This window comes from Chiloscyllium plagiosum, unplaced genomic scaffold (genome assembly GCF_037043375.1).
Source record: "Chiloscyllium plagiosum isolate Xiang-an unplaced genomic scaffold, Cpla_swu_hap1 HiC_scaffold_35, whole genome shotgun sequence".
Taxonomy (NCBI): Eukaryota; Metazoa; Chordata; class Chondrichthyes; order Orectolobiformes; family Hemiscylliidae; genus Chiloscyllium; species Chiloscyllium plagiosum.
Genome location: NW_028270173.1, coordinates 59,072,103 through 59,092,469, shown reverse-complemented (window position 1 = coordinate 59,092,469; position 20,367 = coordinate 59,072,103). Strand labels below are relative to the sequence as shown.

Sequence of the window (20,367 nt, the reverse complement as noted above, 5' to 3'; positions counted from 1 at the left end):
AGCTGATTTGTTGCTTTTCTTCCTTTGTATGATAAACATTTTTTTTTCGTTAAAGGTAAAGTTGCCATAGTCCCAGAGGATGATAGGGCTACTCTCTCATCAGAGAGAGGATTTGGTGGTTTAACCTGAGGGTTACTGTGCCTCAGGCAAGGGGTGAGGTTAAGAAGGTGGGATTTCATGGTAACCTTAGCCAGGACGATTGACCAAGCTGTTGGCATCACAAACCTATCATCCAGCCAACTGAGCTGACTGACCCCCTCCTGTGTGTTCAGAGAAGAACCATGCTAACCAAAAGAAAAACTTAACTTCTGATCTAACATGCCAGGCTTCATTCTGGAGTCCAATTTGTTGGTTTTACCATCAGCTGACATCATAACACTGTCATCTTTCAAAATTTTCTTAAATATTTTATTCAGAAGAGGCTCATGAAAAGTGGTTCAAGATGTTAAATATTTGAAAACATGATTTGTTTAAATAATCTTTTGTTTGAACAGCTGAGTTTTACCCTCTTCAGCAGTAACTATTTCAAAGGTCTTTCCAATGGTAAGGCTGGACTTGTAAGTACCATTCTTGTTTTATTTTGAGAGGGAAGGAAGGACAAACAGGGACTGTTCAATTCACAGTGTCTGAAAGCAGTAGCAACCAGGCAATCTTGAGTTGCTATGATGGCAGCTCCTGCTGGAGACTTCTCACGTCCTCTGAGCAGCCCATCTGCATCTGAATCCACATTGCGCTCCTCCAACTCTTCCATTTCTGGCTCAAAAGCATTCTCTGGGTGGATGGCAAAGTTATGCTACACACACAACACTCACCAGTGAGAATCATAAAGTGCTTTCTGACCTGTCCAGGCAATGGAAACGTGACTCGAGGAACCAGATTGTTCTGTCCACCACCTGATGTGTTGCTACATGTGTACGATTGTGTCATTCATACCCTTTGTTACTAGTCCTCAGGTACAGTTTCATCAGCCTCGTCCTCAACAGATATCCCTCATGCCCCAGTAACTAGCCTGTAATTCCCAGTGACACACTCATGGTCGGGTACAACCTTGAGGTCACTAGGACAAAGGAATCATGTGCACTTCTCCAGTTATCCACATTTACATTTAGGATCTTCATATGGGTACCACATACAATCATCATGTTCAGTGAATGGAAGCTCTTCCTGTTGATGAACAAAACAGGTTTCTCTTTTGGTGCCTTCAGTGGAATGTGTGTTCTATCGACAGGCCCAATCACATCTGGGAAGCCAGTGATCTTAGAGAACATAAGAGCCCTTTGTTTCATTCTCATAGAGGACATATCAAAGTGAATGAAATCAGAAGTTCTATGGAAAATGGCCTCAGTGACCTGGTGAACACAGGCCCTCGTACTGCTGTCGGGAATGTCTCACAAGTCACCAATATCAGGCTGAGGTGACCCAGAGGCAAAGAAATTCAGTGCTGTCGTGACTTTCATCAGCTCTGATAAGGCAGTGTGGCATTTTGAGGCTGTCTTCAGGTCACCATCCAACATTTCAAAGAGATGTCCAATCATTTCCTTGCTTGCTCCGTGCCCTCAGCAGTAGGCTCATGGTTACAACACACAAAGCACGATTTCTGAGGGGCCAGGAGGTAAACATATCTTCTGTTCAGAGTTTGATTCCACAATGGTTTCTGGAAAACCTGTTGAAGTGATAGCTCAAATCAGCTTACAGGCAATTCGTGCATGTGGTTTATAACACATTGCGTGTTTTAAAAATATTCTTAAATCAAAATGACATAATTCATTGCTCTTAATGTAATTAGCAAATTAAAGAGCTCCTTGTTACATGTATCACTTTTAGTTTTGAGAAATATTTCACTCATGAGATTCAAAAGGTAAATACTTCCTGCTGCACCAGAATGCCCTTTTTAAATGCAATAAACACCTGAATTATATGAAAACTTCTGTAGACTAAATGATATCTCCATCTTTTTCACACATTTTCCAGAGTTACACAATTGGAATACGTATTAAACATCAAAAAGCAGTTTCACAAGTTCTCCAATTCAGCTGCTGCTTTTTCTTGCTAGTGTTAAATTATTGATGAAAAAGACAAAGGGAATCTTTTAAATTAGCCTGGTAACATCCAGGATTTCAGTGAAAGTCTGCACTGCTGTTAAGATTTACATGACTATCAACTAAGAAATAAAATATTAACTGGCAGTTTAAAAATCAGACTAGACATCTTCTGCACAGGTTCACGCATTAGAATTTCCATAGGGTCCCGATGCAGAACTTTAGTCCAAACTGCTGAAAAGACGATCTTCATGTTTAAACATATGGGCCTGTCTCTCCAAGTTTATGGATGACACAAAATTAGTGGCATGTAAGCAACATATATAGAAACATCAAATTACAAAAGGCACATTGACATCTAGGTATAGAGATCAGGCCAACGTCAAAAAACAGAGACAGAAATTAGTCAAGAAGTCCAATGGAATGCTGTCCTTTATAAACAGAAAAATAATACAAAGGGATAGAATAAACAAAGAACTGTAGATGCTGGAGATCTGAAACAATCAAATACAAGGGGTTAGAAATCATGCTTTAGTGATAAAAAGCCCTAGTTTGATTACGCCTGGAATACCGGGAGCAGTCATGGGAACCTCACCACAGGCAGGAGATATTGACCTTGGAGGGGGTGCAGTATAAATTTACTAGAATGATCCCTGGACTGGAATGGTTACAGTATGAGGAGAGATTAAACAAACTAGGATTATATTTCTGAGGAGAAAGTGAGGTCTGCAGATGCTGGACATCAGAGCCAAAAATGTGTTGCTGGAAAAGCGCAGCAGGTCAGGCAGCATCCAGGGAACAGGAGAATCGACGTTTCTCCTGTTCCCTGGATGCTGCCTGACCTGCTGCGCTTTTCCAGCAACACATTTTCGGCTAGGATTATATTTCCCAAAGTTTAGAATGTGAAGGGGCAATCTGATCAATGTTTTTAGATATTAAGGTGAAAAGATCAGATGAATGGAGATAATCTTGTTTTTACTAATTAGGGAGTCTGTGATGATGGCATCATCTAAAAATTAAAGTCAAACCTTTCAGGACTGAAATGAGAAAACACTTTGACAGACAAAGTATGGGGGAGGATTGGAACTCACCTCCACAAACTACAATCGGTGCTAAATCTACTGCTAATATTGGCCCAGGTTTTCCAACCAGCGATGAAAACCCAATTTACGAAGAGCTTTCTGTGGTGAATCAAGAAGGATAAATCAATGAAAACACGGAACCAGCAGCACGTGGATCAGAGGGGTTCCCACACCCTCTTTTATAGCAGGAAATATGCTGTATACAGTTGTTTAAACATGCTGCAGCCACTTTTGACTCAGCAGCTGCTGAGAGGCCTATCACCCTCACCTTAACCTCCTTCCACCTATCGCATTTCCAATGCCCCTCACCCAAGTCCCTCCTCCCTACCTTTTATCTTAGACTGCTTGGCACACTTTACTCATTCCTGAAGAAGGGCTCATGCGCAAAATGTCGATTCTCCTGCTCCTTGGATGCTACCTGACCTGCTGCGCTTTTCCAGCAACACATTATCAGCTCTAATCTACAGCATCTGCAGTCCTCACTTTGTCCTAGTGTGCTAAAAGCCTTCTTCACTGCCCTTTCTACATTTGACTCCACTTTCAGAGAACCAGGCACCTGAACTCTAAGGTCCCTCTTCCACTACACTCTTTTAAGGCCCTACCATTCACCATGAAACTCCTACCTTTATTTTACTTTCCAAAATGCAAGACCTCACACTTATCTATATTAAACTCCATTTGCCATTTCTTGGCCCACTTGCCCAGCTTTTTTTTTAGATTACTTACAGTGTGGAAACAGGCCCTTCGGCCCAACAAGTCCACGCCGACCCGCCGAAGCGCAACCCACCCATACCCCTTTAACCTAACACTACGGGCAATTTAGCATGGCCAATTCACTGTGGGAGGAAACCGGAGCACCCGGAGGAAACCCACGCAGACACGGGGAGAATGTGCAAACTCCACACAGTCAGTCGCCTGAGTCGGGAATTGAACCCGGGTCTCTGGCGCTGTGAGGCAGCAGTGCTAACCACTGTGCCACCGTGCTGCTGATCAAGGTCCTGCTGCAATTTCTGATAACCTTCCTCACTGTCCACATTACTGCCTATTTTAGTGTCACCAGCAAAGTTACTAATCATGCCTTGGACATTCTTATCCAGATCATCGATATAGACAACAAACAGTAATGGGTCCAGCACTGACCCCTGAGGCACACCACTAGTCACAGGCCTCCAGTCTGACACGCATCTCTCCACTGTTACCCTCTGTCTCCTACCATCAAGCCAATTGTGTATCCAATTTGCCAGCTCCCCTAGGATTCCATGCAGTCTAACCTTCGATATGGAACCTTATCAAAGGCCTTACTGAAGTCCATATAGACTACGTCTACCATCCTGCCCCCATCAACCTTCCTGGTCACTTCATCAAAGAACTCTAACAGGTTTGTGAGGCATGATAACTACAAAGCCATGTTACTACTCCTAATCAAATGCCTTTCCGAATGCATGTATATATTATCCCTCAGAAGCTTCTCAAATAACTTACTTACCACAGATTTTAAGCTTACTGGTAATTTGTTCCCAGGTTTTTCTTTGCAGTCCTTCTTGAATAAGGGCACAACACTGGCTATCCTCCAGTCTTCCAGATCTCACCTGTGGATAACAATGATGCAAAAATATCAAGCAGGGCCACCACAATTTCTTCTCTAGCCTCTTGCAGGGTTTTTGGATATATCTGGTCAGGATCAGGAGATTTATCCAGCTTCATACATTCTAATATGTCCAACACCTCCCTACTGCGATATGGACTGTCCCAAGATATCATCACTAACCTCCCCAAGTTTCCAAGTTTTTATGTTTTTCTCCATGTTAAAACTGAAGAGAAATATTCATTTAGGACCTCGCTCATTTCTTGCAGTTCCACATACACATGTCCACTTTGGTCCTTGAGGGTTGCTATTCTCTTTCTAGTAATTATTTTCCCTTTAATATAATTAAAGAATCTCTTTGGATTCACCCTAATCTTCTCAGCCAAGGCTATCTCATGCCCCCTTTTTGTCCTCCTGATTTCCTTCTTCAGTAAACTCCTGTATTCCCTATATACCTTCAGAGATTCCCTTGATCTCAGCTGCCTGTACTTGGCCATGCCTCTTCCTTCTTTCTGCTCAAAACCTCAATATCTCTGGTCAACCCAGGGTTCTCTATTCCTGCCAATCTTGCCCTTCACCCTCAGAGGAACATATGGACCTTGAATTCTAGCTATCTCACTTTTAAAGGCCTCCCACTTGCCGTAGGTCCCTTTTCCCGCAAACAAACTACTCCAATCAACCCCTGCAAGCTCCTCCTGCCTAATTCCATCAAAATTTGCCTTGCCCCGTTTAGAACCTGATCCTATGGACCAGTTTTGTCCCTCTCCATTATTATTTTAAAATTAATACAACTGTGGTCACTGGTCCCAAAGTGCTCTCCCACTGTCACTTCAGTCAGCTGTCCTGCCCTATTTCCTAAGAGTAGGTTGAGTTTTGCCCCTTCCCAAGTAGGACCAAATTGGGAGGTATTATTGCTAGTGAGGAAGGATATCAAAAATTACAGAGGGATCTTGATCAAATGGCAAACTGGGCTGAGGATTGGCATATGCAATTCAATCCAGAATTCCGTACTGTATATCTCTATGATTCGATGACCCTAAGTGTGAGGTGTTGCACTTTGGAAAGTCAACCCAAGGTGGGACTTATACAGTAAATGGTAAGGTACTGAGGAGTGTTGTAGAACAGAGGGACCTAGGAGTACAAGTACACAGTTCGTTGAAAGAGGTGTCACAGTTGATGAAGAAGACATTTAGCCTGCTGGCCTTCATCAGTCAAGGCATTGAGTATGGGAGTTGGGACATTATGTTACAATTTGTAAGTCATTGGTGAGGCCGCTCTTGGAGTATTGTGTACAGGTTTGGTTACCCTGTTATAGAAAAGACATAGTTAAACTGGAAAGAGTGCAAAGAAGATTTACGAGGATGTTGCCAGGACTAGTAGACCTGAGTTATAGGGAGATGTTGGCCAGGATAGGAATTTACCCCTTGGAACATAGGAAAATGAGGGGTGACCTTATTGAGGTGTATAAAATCATGCGGGAAATAGATAGGATAAATACAGATAGTCTTTTTTCCAGGGATGGGGAATTGAAAACTGGAGGGCATAGGTTTAAGATGAGAGGGGGAAGATTTAAGAGGGACCTGAGGGATAACTTTTTCATGCAGAGTGTGGTGTTTATATGGAATGGGCTGCCAGAGAAAGTGGTTAAGGCAGGTAAAATAGCAATATTTCAAAAACATTTGGATAAGTACATGGATGGGAAGGGTTGAGAGGGATATGGACTAAATACGAGCAGTTGGAGCTAGCTGAGTGGGCATCATGGTCAGCATGGACCAGTTTGGGCTGAAGAGCTTGTTTCCATGCTGTATTAATCTATGACTGTATGATCCTGTATATACTGCTTGAGGAAATTTTCCTGAGCACTCTTAACAAATTCCACTCCATCTAAGACTTTAACACTCTGGCAGTCCCAGTCTATGTTAGGAAAATTAAAACCCGTTACTATTACAACCCTGATGCTCCTACAAGCCTCCCCAATCTCCCTGCATATTCATTCCTCTAATTCCTGTTGACTATTTGGGGGCCTATAATACAGCCCTAATAACGTCACCATTCCCTTATTTCATAGCTCCACCCACAAATTATCACTGAGTGATCCTTCAGTTATTTCATCTCTGACTATTGCTTTGACACCCACCTTAATCAAAAATGCAACTCTCCCTCTCCTCTTTCCACTGCCTCTGTCCCACCTAAAGCACCTGAACCCAGGCACATTAAGCTGCCACTCCTGACCCTCCCTTAGCCATGTTTCTGTAATGGCTATAATAAACAAAAAATTGGACGAGTTGACTAAGTGGGCAAATGCATGGCAGCTAAGTATAATATCAATAAAAATGAGGTTTTCTACATTGACAGAAAAAAAAACGGGAAGGCAGATTACCATCTGAATGGCAACAGATTAGAAACGAGGAAGTGCAGTGAGGCCCAGGTTTTCTCCTACACACAGTTCCCGAAAGTAAGCATGCAAGTGTAGCAGGCTGTGAAGAAGGCAAATGTTGCGTTGGCGTTTATACTGAGAGGATTAATGTACAGAAACAGGAATGTCTTGTTGCAATTGTACAGGGCCTTGGCAAAACCATATCTAGAGTATTGTGTGCTGTTCTGGTCTCCTTACTTAAGGAAGGATGCTCTGGCTGGAGAAGGAATGCAAAGGCCATTTACCAGACTGATCCGTGGGAAACAGGACTAACATATGAAGAGAGACTCAATCAGTTAGAATTACATTCATTGGAGGTTGCAAGAATATGGGGAGATCTTGTAGAAACCTTTAAAATTCAAACAGTAAATGCAAGAAGGATGATCCCAATGACCAGGGAGTCCAGAACCAGGGGTCACAGTTTAAGGATATGGGGTCAGCTGTTTGGGCCCAAAATAAGGAAAAATACCTTCATGTACAAAATGGTGAGCATATAGAATTCTCTTCCACAGAACGGGCTTGAGGCAAAAACTTCATTGTTTTCAAGAAGAAGTTAGATATAGTTATGGAGTCATAGAGATGTACAGCACAGAAACAAACCCTTTGGTCCAACTCCAATGCCAACCAGATATCCTAAGTTAATCTAGTCCCTTTTGCCAGCAATTAGCCCATATCCATCTAAACATTTCCCATGCACCCTTTCAGATGCCTTTTAAATGTTGAAATTGTACCAGCTTCCACCGCCTCCTCTGGCAGTTTGTTCCATACATGCACCACCCTTTGCATGAAAATGTTGCCCCTTGGTCCCTTTTAAATCTTTTCCCGCTCACTTTAATCCTATACCTCTAGTTTTGGTCTGCCCTACTCTGGAAAAAAACTTTGGCTATTCACCCTTTCCATATCCCTCATAATTTTATAAATCTCTGTAAGATCGCCCCCTAGCCTCCAATACTCCAGGCAAAATAGCCCCATCCTGTTCAGCCTCTCCCTATAGCTCAAACTCTCCAACCGTGGCAACATCCTTGTAAATCTTTTCTGAACCTTTTCAAGTTTCACAACATCCTTCCTATATGAGGGAGACTAGAATTTAATACAATATTTTAAAAGTGGCCTCATAGTGTCCTGTACAGCTGCAACATGACATCCCAACTCCTAAACTAAATGCACTGACCAATTATGGCAAGACAGTCAAATGCCTTTGTTACTATCCCATGTGCCTCAAGGAACTATGCTTCTGCACCCCTCGATCTCTTTGTTTGGCAACATTCCCCAGGACCCTACTATTAACTGTATAAGTCCTATCCTGATTTGCCTTACTTAAAATGCAACACCTCACTTTTATCTAAATTAAACTCCATCTGCCACTCTTCTGCCCATTGGTCCATCAGATCAATGTCCCGTTATACTCTGAGATAACTACACCACCAATTTTGGTGTCATGTGCAAACTTACTAACCATACCTGTATTTATCCAAATCGTTTATATAAATGACAAAAAGCAGTGGATCCAGCACTAGTCCAAATATAAACCTAAGAAATAGCTTCTTCATGTTTAAAACAGGATTGTAGCTGGTCCCTTATCCTGAGACTGTGTTCCTATAATTCTAGATTTCCTGATCAATGGAAGCAAACTCTCAGTGTCCATGATTCAAGCCTTTTCACAACCTTGTATGTTTCAATGAAATTGTCTCTAATTCTAAACCTCAATAAATATTATTATAATTTACTGAGCCACTCATCACAGTACATCCCTCTCATCCCAAAGAGACTAAGTTAAACCTTCACTATAATGCCACCAGTACAATATTTCCTTTCTTAAGCGTGGAGACCAACAATGCACAGAGTCCTCCAGATGTAATCTCAGCAAAGCTCTATACAATGGCAGTAGCACCTCTCTTTGGCTGTTCTTCAATCCCTCGCTATTCATCTTCCGAATTGCTTACTATACCCGCTTGCTAATTTTCTGCACACACTTTTCTTTGAACATCCACACTTTGATTTTTCTTACTTTTTGAAAATTATTCTCTTTCTCTCCTCTAATGATCAAAGTGAACAGCTCACACTTCCCCACATTATACGTCATCAACAATCGTATTGACCACTCACTTAATCTGTCCATGTATCTTAGTAGCCTTTCTATGTCCTCTAAACAGCTTACCTTTCCATCTAGCTTTGTATCATTAGCAACTTAAAGAATGAAGAGGTCTACTCCAAGCGTCATCCGTGGGCTGTTTGGGATATCACAAATCATGAGCAGCTCTTTATCTTGTTTAGTTTAATGTTCAATACAAGCACTGCACTGGCTGATGTGATCCTTCATTTCATTACTCATGTTTGGCCAGTAAAACACTGCTCTTACCTTACTCAGACTGGACTCGATTCCTTAATAGTTTGTGTGGGATGTGCTTCAGCATCTCTTTTGGAATAATTAACCTGCTTCCTTTGCATAAGATACCACCTTGAGTGATTACTTGCTTGTCCAAGGGCTTTCATATTAACAGAGTGCCCTTGATGAATTCAGTCCATTCCTTCATCATAATGTCCTTTTACATCTGAAAGGTTGTACCTTGTTGTGAAATTTGGTTGATCTCAGCAAGATGTCTGTCTGTGACATTCAATGTCTCTGCTGAGTTGATGATTTCCAGAGCATGTCATGCTGTTACTTATTGTTGAATCTAGAAAATTTCAGATACTGTACCAGCACAGACTTCCTTCAGAGTGCAGCTCTTGACAGCAAGTCAGTGACGTCCATCTGTTTCCATTGCTTGTACTTCACTTCCAAGTGACAACTCAGCAAATTAAGTGATGTCCTTTGCAAATAATTTGGAATAAATAGAAATGTTTTTCGCAAGATGTCATTGGCTTGTGGTCAAAATTGACACCTAGTTTCTCTCTAAACAGGTACTGGTTGAAATACTAAAGACAATATTCCATCCATCTTTCTCAATCTGTACACACTGTTATTCAATTTGTCTGGATACAAACACTCACTGCATGCGGGTCACTCCAAGTCCTGTTTCACTGACATCACACTGCAGTGTGACTCCATTATTGACATTATAATCCCTCAGCACTGGTAATGTCATCATTTAGTTGTTTGATGGGAGTGAAAGTTGCTTCTTGTTCTGTGTCCCAGTCCCACTAAATGTCCTGCGCAGTGAAACTGTATTGAGAACCAACTCTGATGGCAGTTGATAAGAACTTGCCTAGGTCTACCTGTGTTTGCTGAACTTCCAGGAGGACCATCAATTGTGTGAAGACTTTAGAAGATTAGCATAGTGGGTGAGTCTTTTCACAAGTATCACACCTGAAGAGTTTCCCCAGTGTTAACCTGTGAGGTTTCAGGAGGATCAAAGGTATTATGAAGGTTTTTTTAAAAAATATCTCCCATTTAAAGGGCTATTCCTGTGTGTGAATTCTCCAATGGAGCAGGAGATGCGATGACCTTGAGAATGATTTCTCACACACCTCACACTTGAAAGGTTTTTCTCCTGTGTGGAGCCTCTGATGAACCAGAAGGTTGGAAGACCTTGAGAATAATTTGTCACACACCTCACACTTGAATGGTTTCTCCCCAGTATGAACACGATGGTGTATGCGGAGAAGTGACGATGTTGAGAATGATTTATCACATAACTTGCACAGGAATGGTTTCTCACCTGTGTGAATACGCTGATGCACACGGAGATTCGATGAATACAAGAATGATGTCTCACACACGTCACACAAGAACGGTTTCTCTCCTGTGTGGATACGTTGGTGTCTGCGGAGACTCGATGAATCTGAGAATGATTTGTCACAGACCTCGCATGTGAATGGCTTCTCCCCAGTGTGAATGCGTTGGTGTCCATGGAGGTGCGATGATGATGAGAAAGATTTGTCACACACCTCACAAGCGAATGGTCTCTCCCCTGTGTGAACCCGTTGGTGTCTGCGGAGACTCGATGAGTCTGAGAATGACTTGTCACACACCTCACATGAGAATGGCTTCTCCCCAGTATGAGTGCGTTGGTGTACACGAAGATTTGATAAGATTGAGAATGATTTTTCACACACATCACATGTGAATGGTTTCTGCCCCGTATGAATTCTCTGGTGCCTCAGGAGATGGGAGGAGTGAGTGAAAGCCTTCTCACAAACCTCACACCTGAAGGGTTTGTCCCCAGTGTGAATCATCTGATGTGTCAGGAGCCTTGTGGAGGTCATGAAAGATTTATCACAAACCTCACACTTGAATGGTTTCTCTTCCATGTAGCTGTTTGTGTTAATAGTTTGTCTAACAAAATACACCTTATCTGCTAAACTTCTGGAGCCCGCCTCACACACCTCACACTTGAGCAGCCTCTCACCAATAGGAATTAGGCTCATAAGGCTCGATGAATGATTGAAGTTCTCATCACATTTGGAGCCCACTCACAATTCTTCCCAGCCTCATCCTGACCGATCACCCAAACATTCAGAAAGGTTGGTTCCACACCACTGACCAGTTTCAGATCTGATAACATAGCAGAGCTTCCAAGACCCTACGAATTTCCAGATGATGGTTTCACTGGCCAACCTTCTCTGTGTTGAGCATGCTTTGAAGGGACTGGATGTCTTCCCACAGTTTGAGGTTGTTCCTTGGGTGATGGTCAGGGTCTATCTGCAGTGTCTGGTGTAGTACAGTGCAATCCCTCTGTAAACAGGAAAAAGAAATTTGATTTGTGTCAACAACATGGAGTCCCATGGATTCAGGTCAAACAAGTTCAATGAAAACTACCACACCCTTCCCAAATGATGAGCAGTTCCTCATGTTCATTATCACAAGGGCTAAGGACAGATTCCAAAACTGGGTGTTCATGAGGTGCAGTGAGCCATCAGCAGCAGCAGCATTGTATTCCACCATAATCTCACAGCCTGACACAGCCCTCATTCCATGATTACCGTCAAACCAGTGAAGAGGCAGGTTAGGAGCAACACTGGGGATACTTTAGAGCCCAGGTTTGAACCTAGTGAAGGTATTACAGAGGGTTACATGTATATACATAACCTAGGTTAAACAAGAGTAACAGGTAATAAACAGAATATCCTAGAAATGGGGGTTTCCTCTCTGTGAGCTGCCAAGCAGAATGTGGGAGGGAATACACCCTGTGGTTGAATACACGTCTCTGGTTGAAGAGATAGACCCTGTGACAATTTAAAGACTACAGAATATTCATCTTGGTGTAGCCAGGGAAGGAATCACTGGAGGGAACCTTAGTGTTAACAGTTAGTTCAGATGTCTCTGGAAACTCAAACAAATGGATTTTGACAAATACGATTTAAAGAAACAAAAAGGGGTGTATTTTTTGAAAGCTATGGGTGACCTGATGCACTCTGTGAAGACTGTGATTCTACAGTTAGCAATTCCTAAAGTATCACTTTAGTATGTTAAAACTTAATGCATGGGTTCCTGTTTAGGGGTTCTGAAGGAAAGTCACTGAACTTGAAACATTGGCTCTGTTTCTCTCTTCAGAGATCCTGCCGGGACTTACAAAGTTACTCCAGCAATTTCTGTCATTGTTTAGTTAATGTTGCTTTTCCTTGATTTATTAACTAAAAGTCTGAAATCGTCATGCAATACATTTAAATTAGTGACTGGGAATAGGAATCTCTTGAAAAGTTATAAGTCTCTGCATGGCTGTTAACAATCCCTCAATCAACTCCAATAAAAACAAATCATATTGCTGCTTGTGCAAGAACCATTGGCACACACTGGCTGCCACATTTCCTACCTATAACACTGCTTAGAGGCATGGTGTCATGAAGCCTCTATATAAATACAAAGCTTCCCTTTTTTTTATTTTTTTGAGATGATTATAGAGATAGGGTGACAGGAGGCTTTGGGGGAAGTTTAAAATACAGGAAACATCCAATCCCAATAGAGAGAACTGACCATTCACTATCCACAGGACAATACTCAGCTCCCAACACACACAGAATTCAACAACAAGAAATCAGTAAGAATCCTTAGACACGCCGCATCTATGAGGTATTTACACCTTACCTTCTCATATTCAGGAATGAACCATTCACAAACAGCTTGGAAGTCAGAGGGAAATGCTTCCAATAAACACACTCAATATCCAACACACAGCTCCAGTCAAACAGTCAGCACAAAGCACCGAGTAAATACCTCTCTCAGCTGGATCTTCTCACATAGCATAAGGGACATTTCCACCCCTGATTGCCCACAGGATAGTTAGACTGTCTAAAGATTGGTGTGGATATTATGGGATACAATTTGTATAAAAGCTGCTCCTTCACTCACCATCTCCTCACTTGGTTTTCAGTCCCTATAGGAAGTGAACCAGCTCTGGAAGAGGAAGAGGAGACAATGGGCAGAGTGGCTGGGCTCTCTGATTGACGTCTCTCACAGTCAATCCAAATATTTCTGGACCAACATGGGTTTCCCGAAACTTGGGAAACTGACTGGGGAAATGGAGGTGACTTTGAGCAGCAGATCAGTTGGAGATTTAAACTTGTCATTGTCCTATTGAATAAAACCTTATTTATTGCTGTTGTTGTCTCAGTTCCCCTGGTCAATGTTTGACAGAAATTTCTCGCGTGGGAATGGCATTGTTCATTCTCGGATACTTTCAAACTGACAATATCAATGTGGGATGGGCATCCTCGGATGTGTTTGACAGCAGATCAGAAGAGGAAGACCCACATCCAAGACAGTGATGACAAGCAGTGGTGGGATCACCACATGCCCAGGAAGGAGGGAAGGGTATATGCAAAAGGTTATGAGAGGGAGTCTGCATTGGAAGTGACACAACGTCACAGGAAGCGTCACTTGGGCTTTGGGGGTGATTTCATGAATGCTTCTCTTCTCAGACAGTAATATTGTAAATTGAGGATTTACTCTGTAGCTGGGGAGTGATTGACTCAAAAATTGACGCCAGCGTGACCATCTCTGAGGATACAAAAATAAGGAACACTCTAACTTTGAGATCCAAAGAGGCAGTGATGCTGTGAATACAGTGGGTGGTAATGGAAAAGGGGGAGGATTGTGTGGATAAAAGTCGGAGACCTGTGCAGGGGACACCAGAGGTAAAGGTTGTGTGACAGTTGGAGGAACCTCCTTGCATTGCACCTAGTTTTTTGATGAAGGGTCAGCTCAAGCTGAAATGTTAACTCAGTTTCTCTCCACAGATGCTGCCTGATCTGCTGAGAATGTATGGCATTTTTAAAAAAATTCTCAAATCAACCTGTTCAGAGACATTATCGCACACCTCTGCAGCCGGTCGGCCCAGGCTTTCTGGTTTCAGGGGTAGGGATATGACCACTTTGCCCCATGAGGAGCTTTAAAGTTGAACACAAATTCCACCAACTACAACAGTGAGATTCAAGCCCAGTTCTGCAGGCATTCCTAAGTTACTAGCCCAGCAATGTTACCACTAGACCATTGTCTCCCCACCTTATTCTAGTTTCAAAAACACAGAAACAGACCATTTGACCCAACTGCTTCCTCCCTGTGTTTATGCTGCACATGAGCTTTCACTCTCCCTATTTTATCTAACCCCGTCAGCAAATTATTGTATTCCTTTCTCCCTCATGGACTTACCAAGCTTCCTAATTGAAACTATTTTGTCAACCATTCCCTGTGGGAGCAAGTTCCACATTCTTATCATTCTTTTGGTGGAGAGTTTCTCCTGAATTCTTCATTGGATTTATTAGTGACCATCTTATATTGATAACCCTTAGTTTTAGGTTATCCACACATAAAGACGGGGAATTTCTCTTCCATTTACTCTAAAGTTCATAATGTGAAAGATTGGGAAAATTACTATTATGTCAGCCCTCAGCCTTCTCCTGGGGAATAATGTGCTGGTCTGTTAAGTCACTTTAAAAGTTACAATGTCTCAATTCTTAATCTCATCCTTATCAATGGTTTTCACATCTTATTAAGTTCCTTGATGTCCTTTTTCGAGATGGAGATCATACTCCAGTGCTCTGAGTATGTTCTGAATAAGATCCCAGACAAGTTTAAAGGAATGTCTCTGCTTTTCAATATTCCTCCTTGGTATTTGGACACAGCGTTTTTAAAACAAAAGTGGTTTTGTTTCCCTGTTGACATATTTGCGAAATTAACAAGGCTTAATTTACTGTCTTGTATTATACAGACACTTGGTGATGAAAAGTCTTAATTTGTCTGCATTAGGAGGTTGTTGAGAAAATTTTGTTTGGCATCTCTTTAGAACATATATCACAGAATAATAGAGCACAGTACAGGCCCTTTTGGCCCACAGTGTTGTGCTGAGCATTTATCTTAATCTAAGGTCAACCTAGCCTACACACCCCTCAATTTACTGCCGTCCGTGTGCTTGTCCAGCAGTCACTTAAATGTCCCTAATGTCTCTAATTTTACTACCACCATTGGCAGTGCATTCCGCGCACCCATCATTCTCTGGATAAAGAACCTAGTTCTGACACCTCCCCTATACCTTCCTCCAATCACTTTAAAATTATGACCCCTCGTGACAGCCATTTCTGCCCTGGGGAAAAGTCTCTGGCTATCTATTTATGCCTCTCATTACCTTGTACACCTCTATCTAGTCACCTCGCTTCCTTCTTCTCTCCAGTGTGAAAAGCCTGTGCTCACTCAACTTCTCTTCATAAGACAAGCCTTCCAATCTAGGCAGCAGCCTGGTAAATCTCCTCTGCACCCTCTCTAAAGCATCTACATCCTTCGTATAATGAGGCGACCAGAACTGGACACAATATTCCAAGTATGGTCTAACCAGGGTTTTATAGAACTGCAGCAAAACCTCACGGCTCTTAAACTCAATCCCCCTGTTAATGAAAGCCAAATCACCATATGCCTTCTTAACAACCCTATCAGTTGGGTGGCAACTTTGACGGATCTATATACAAGGACCCCAAATCCCGCTGTTCCTCCACAGTGCCAAGAATCTTATCTTTAATCCTGTATTCAGCATTCAAATTTGACCTTCTAAAATGAATCACTTCACATTTATCCAGGTTGAACTCCCTCTGCCACTTCTCAGCCCAGCTCTACATCCTGTCAATGTAATGTTGTAGCCTGCAACAGCTCTCGACACTATCTACAACATCACCGATCTCTGTGTCATCGGCAAACTTACTAACCCACTCTCCCACTTCTTCATCCAAGTTATTTATAAAAACTCCAAAGAGCAAAGGTCCAAGAACAGAGCCCTGCAGGATACCACTGGTCACTGACCTCCAAGCGAAATACTTTCCATCCATTATCACTCGCTGTCTTCTTTTGGCCAGACAATTCTGCATCCAGACAGCCAAATTTCCCTGTATCCCCTACCTCCTAACTTTCTGAATGAGCCTACCTTATCAAAAGCCTTACTGAAATCCATATGCATCACATCCACTGCTCGACCTTTGTCACTTGTCTCGGCACATCCTCAAAGAACTCAATAAGGCTTGTGAGGCATGACCTGCCCCTCACAAAGCCATGCTGACTATCTTTAATCAATTCTTTCCAGTACCTTGCTTACCACAGATGTAAGACTGACTAGTCTGTAATTCCCAGGGATTTCCCTATTCCATTTCTTCAATAGAGGAAAAACATTTGCCTCCCTCTAATCAGCCAGAATTACTCCCGGGGAGAGTAAGGATGCAAAGATCATCACCAGAGGCACCGCAATCGCATTCCTAGCTTTCTGTAGTAACCTTGAATATATCTGGTCTGGCCCTGGGGATTTATCTATCTTGATGCTTCCCAGAATTTCCAGCACATCGACTTCCTTAATACCAATCTGTTCAAGCCTATTAATATGGTCCACAGTTTTCTCACTATCAACAATGTCCCTCTCTCTAGTGAATACTGAAACAAAAAACTCATTTAGGGCCTACCATACCTCTTCCGACTCCAGGCACAAGTTCCCTCCACTATCCCTGATTGGCCCTGCCCTCTCTCTGATCATTCTTTATTCCACACATGCATGTAGAATGCCTTTGGGTTTTCTCTAATCCTTCCCGCCAAGTCTTTTTTGTGCCTCCTCCTAGCTCTCCTCAGTCCATTTTTGAGTTCTTTCCTCGCTACCCTGTAATCCTCTAAATTTGTGCCAGATCATTGCTTCCTGAACCTTAAGTAAGCTTCCTTCTTCCTTTTGATGAGAAGGTCCTCTGCTCTTGTCAGGGAGAAAGTGAGGTCTGCAGATGCTGGAGATCAAAGTTGAAACTTTATTGCTGGAACAGCACAGCAGGTCAGGCAGCATCCAGGGAACAGGAGATTCGACGTTTCGGGCACAGGCCCTTCTTCAGGAATGAGCAGAGAGTGTTCAGCAGGAGAAGATAAAAGGTAGGGAGGAGGGACTTGGAGGAGGGGCGTTGGAAATGTGATAGGTGGAAAGAGGTCAAGGTGAGGGTGATAGGTCGGAGTAGGATGGAGGCGGAGGCTCTTGTCATCCAAGGCTCCTTCACCTTACCATTTCTTGCCTGTCTCAGTGGGACAAAGTCGTCCAACACTCGAAACATGTGCTTCTTACACAGCCTCCACATTTCTGTTGTGCCTTTCCTATAGAACAATTGTTCCCAAATTATACTCCACAGCTCCTGTCTAAAAGCAGTATAATTTCTCCTCACCCAATTAAATACCTTCCAATAAAGTCTGCCCCTATCCCTCTCCATGGCTATGTTAAAGGTGAGGCAGTTGTGGTCACTGTCACCGAAATGTTCTCCCACTGAGAGATCTGACATCTCGCCTGGCTTGTTGCCTAGCACCAAATCCAATGTGGCCTCCCGTTAGTCAGCCTATCTACATGTTGAGTCAGGAATCTCTCCTGGACACACCTAACAAAATCGACTCCATTCAGACTATTTGCACTAAGGTGGTTCCAATCAATATTGGGGAAGTTGAAGTAACCCATAACAACAACTGTGATACATCTGCACCTTTCCATGATTTGCTGTCCAATCTGTTCTTCCATCACTCTGTTACTATTGCGGGGCGGGGCGGGGGGGGTGGGTCCGATAGAAAACATCCAATACAGTGACTGTTCCTTTCCTGTTACTGACTTCTACCCAGGGTAGTTATGGTAGGGGATTTTAACTTTCCAAACATCCACTGGGACTGCCATAGTGTTAAAGGTTTAGATGGAGAGGAATTTCTTAAGTGCGTACAAGACAATTTTCTGATTCTGTATGTGGATGTACCTACTAGAGAAGGTGCAAAACTTGATCTACTCTTGGGAAATAAGGTAGGGCAGGTGACTGAGGTGTCAGTGGGGGAGCACTTTGGGGCCAGCGACCATAATTCTATTTGTTTTAAAATAGTGGTGGAAAAGGATAGACCAGATCTAAAAGTTGAAGTTCTAAATGGGAGAAAGGCCAATTTTGATGGTATTAGGGAAGAACTTTCGAAAGCTGATTGGAGGCAGATGTTTACAGGTAAAGGGACAGCTGGAAAATGGGAACCCTTCAGAAATGAGATAACAAGAATCCAGAGAAAGTATATTCCTGTCAGGATGAAAGGGAAGGCTGGTAGGTATAGGGAATGCTGGATGACTAAAGAAAATTAGGGTTTGTTAAGAAAAAGAAGGAAGCATATGTCAGGTATAGACAGGATAGATCGAGTGAATCCTTAGAAGAGTATAAAGGAAGTAGGAGTATACTTAAGAGGGAAATCAGGAGGGCAAAACAGGGACATGAGATAGCTTTGGCAAATAGAATTAAGGAGAAACCAAAGGGTTTTTACAAATATATTAAGGACAAAAGGGTAACTAGGGAGAGGATAGGGCCCCTCAAAGATCAGCAAGGCGGCCTTTGTGTGGAGCCACAGAAAATGGGGGAGATACTAAATGAATATTTTGCATCAGTATTTACTGTGGAAAAGGATATGGAAGATATAGACTGTAGGGAAATAGATGGTGACATCTTGCAAAATGTCCAGATTACAGAGGAGGAAGTGCTGGATGTCTTGAAACGGTTAAAGGTGGATAAATCCCCAGGACCTGATCAGGTGTACCTGAGAACTCTGTCGGAAGCTAGAGAAGTGATTGCTGAGATATTTGTATCATCAATAGTCACAGGTGAGGTGCCGGAAGACTGGAGATTGGAAAACGTGGTGCCACTGTTTAAGAAGGGCAGTAAAGACAAGCCAGTGAACTATGGACCAGTGAGCCTGACCTCAGTGGTGGGCAAGTTGTTGGAGGGAATCCTGAGGGACAGAATGTACATATATTGGAAAGGCAAGGACTGATTTGGGATAGTCAACATGGCTTTGTGCTTGGGAAATCATGTCTCACAAACTTGATTGAGTTTTTTGATGAAGTAACAAAGAGGATTGATGAGGGCAGAGCAGTAGATGTGATCTATATGGAGTTCAGTAAGGTGTTCGACAAGGTTCCCCATGGGAGACTTAGTAGCAAGGTTAGATCTCATTTGGATACAGAACCGGATCAAAGGTAGAAGACAGAGGGTGGTGGTGGAGGGTTGTTTTTCAGACTGGAGGCCTGTGACCAGTGGAGTGCCACAAGGATCGGTGCTGGGTCCTCTGCTTTTTGTCATTTACATAAATGATTTGGATGCGAGCATAAGAGGTACAGTTAGTAAATTTGCACATGACACCAAAATTGGAGGTGTAGTGGACAGCGAAGAGGGTTACTTCAGATTACAACAGGATCTGGACCAGATGGGCCAATGGGCTGAGAAGTGGCAGATGGAGTTTAATTCAGATAAATGCGAGGTGTTGCATTTTGGGAAAGCAAATCTTAGCAGGACTTATACACTTAATAGTAAGGTCCTAGGGAGTGTTGCTGAACAAAGAGACCTTGGAGTGCAGGTTCATAGCTCCTTGAAAATGGAGTTGCAGGTAGATAGGATAGTGAAGAAGGCATTGGGTATGCTTTCCTTTATTGGTCAGAGTATCAAGTACAAGAGTTGGGAGGTCATGTTGCAGCTGTACAAGACATTGGTTATGCCACTGTTGGAATATTGCCTGCAATTCTGGTCTCCTTCCTATCGGAAAGATGTTGTGAAACTTGAAAGGGTTCAGAAAAGATTTACAAGGATGTTGCCAAGGTCGGAGGATTTGAGCTATAGGGAGAGGCTGAATAGGCTGGGGCTGTTTTCCCTGGATTGTCGGAGGCTGAGGGGTGACCCTATAGAGGCTTACAAAATTATGAGGGGCATGGATAGGATAAATGGACAAAGTCTTTTCCCTGGGAGAGGGGAGACCAGAACTTGCGGGCATAGGTTTAGGGTGAGAGGAGGAAGATATAAAAG

General features: G+C 42.7%; 1 protein-coding gene across 1 annotated transcript; it reads right to left on the bottom strand.

Annotated features, from left to right (window-relative positions):
• Positions 1-394: 394 nt before the first annotated feature.
• LOC122541617 (uncharacterized) lies at positions 395-13,400 on the bottom strand. Its single transcript, XM_087978757.1, has 5 exons — positions 13,148-13,400; positions 9,482-11,797; positions 4,608-4,710; positions 3,131-3,220; positions 395-1,663 (listed from the first exon to the last, which is right to left on the bottom strand). Exon 2 carries the CDS (start codon positions 11,488-11,490, stop codon positions 10,522-10,524), a length of 969 nt encoding a protein of 322 aa, XP_087834883.1. The 5' UTR covers positions 11,491-11,797; positions 13,148-13,400; the 3' UTR covers positions 395-1,663; positions 3,131-3,220; positions 4,608-4,710; positions 9,482-10,521.
• Positions 13,401-20,367: the final 6,967 nt, after the last annotated feature.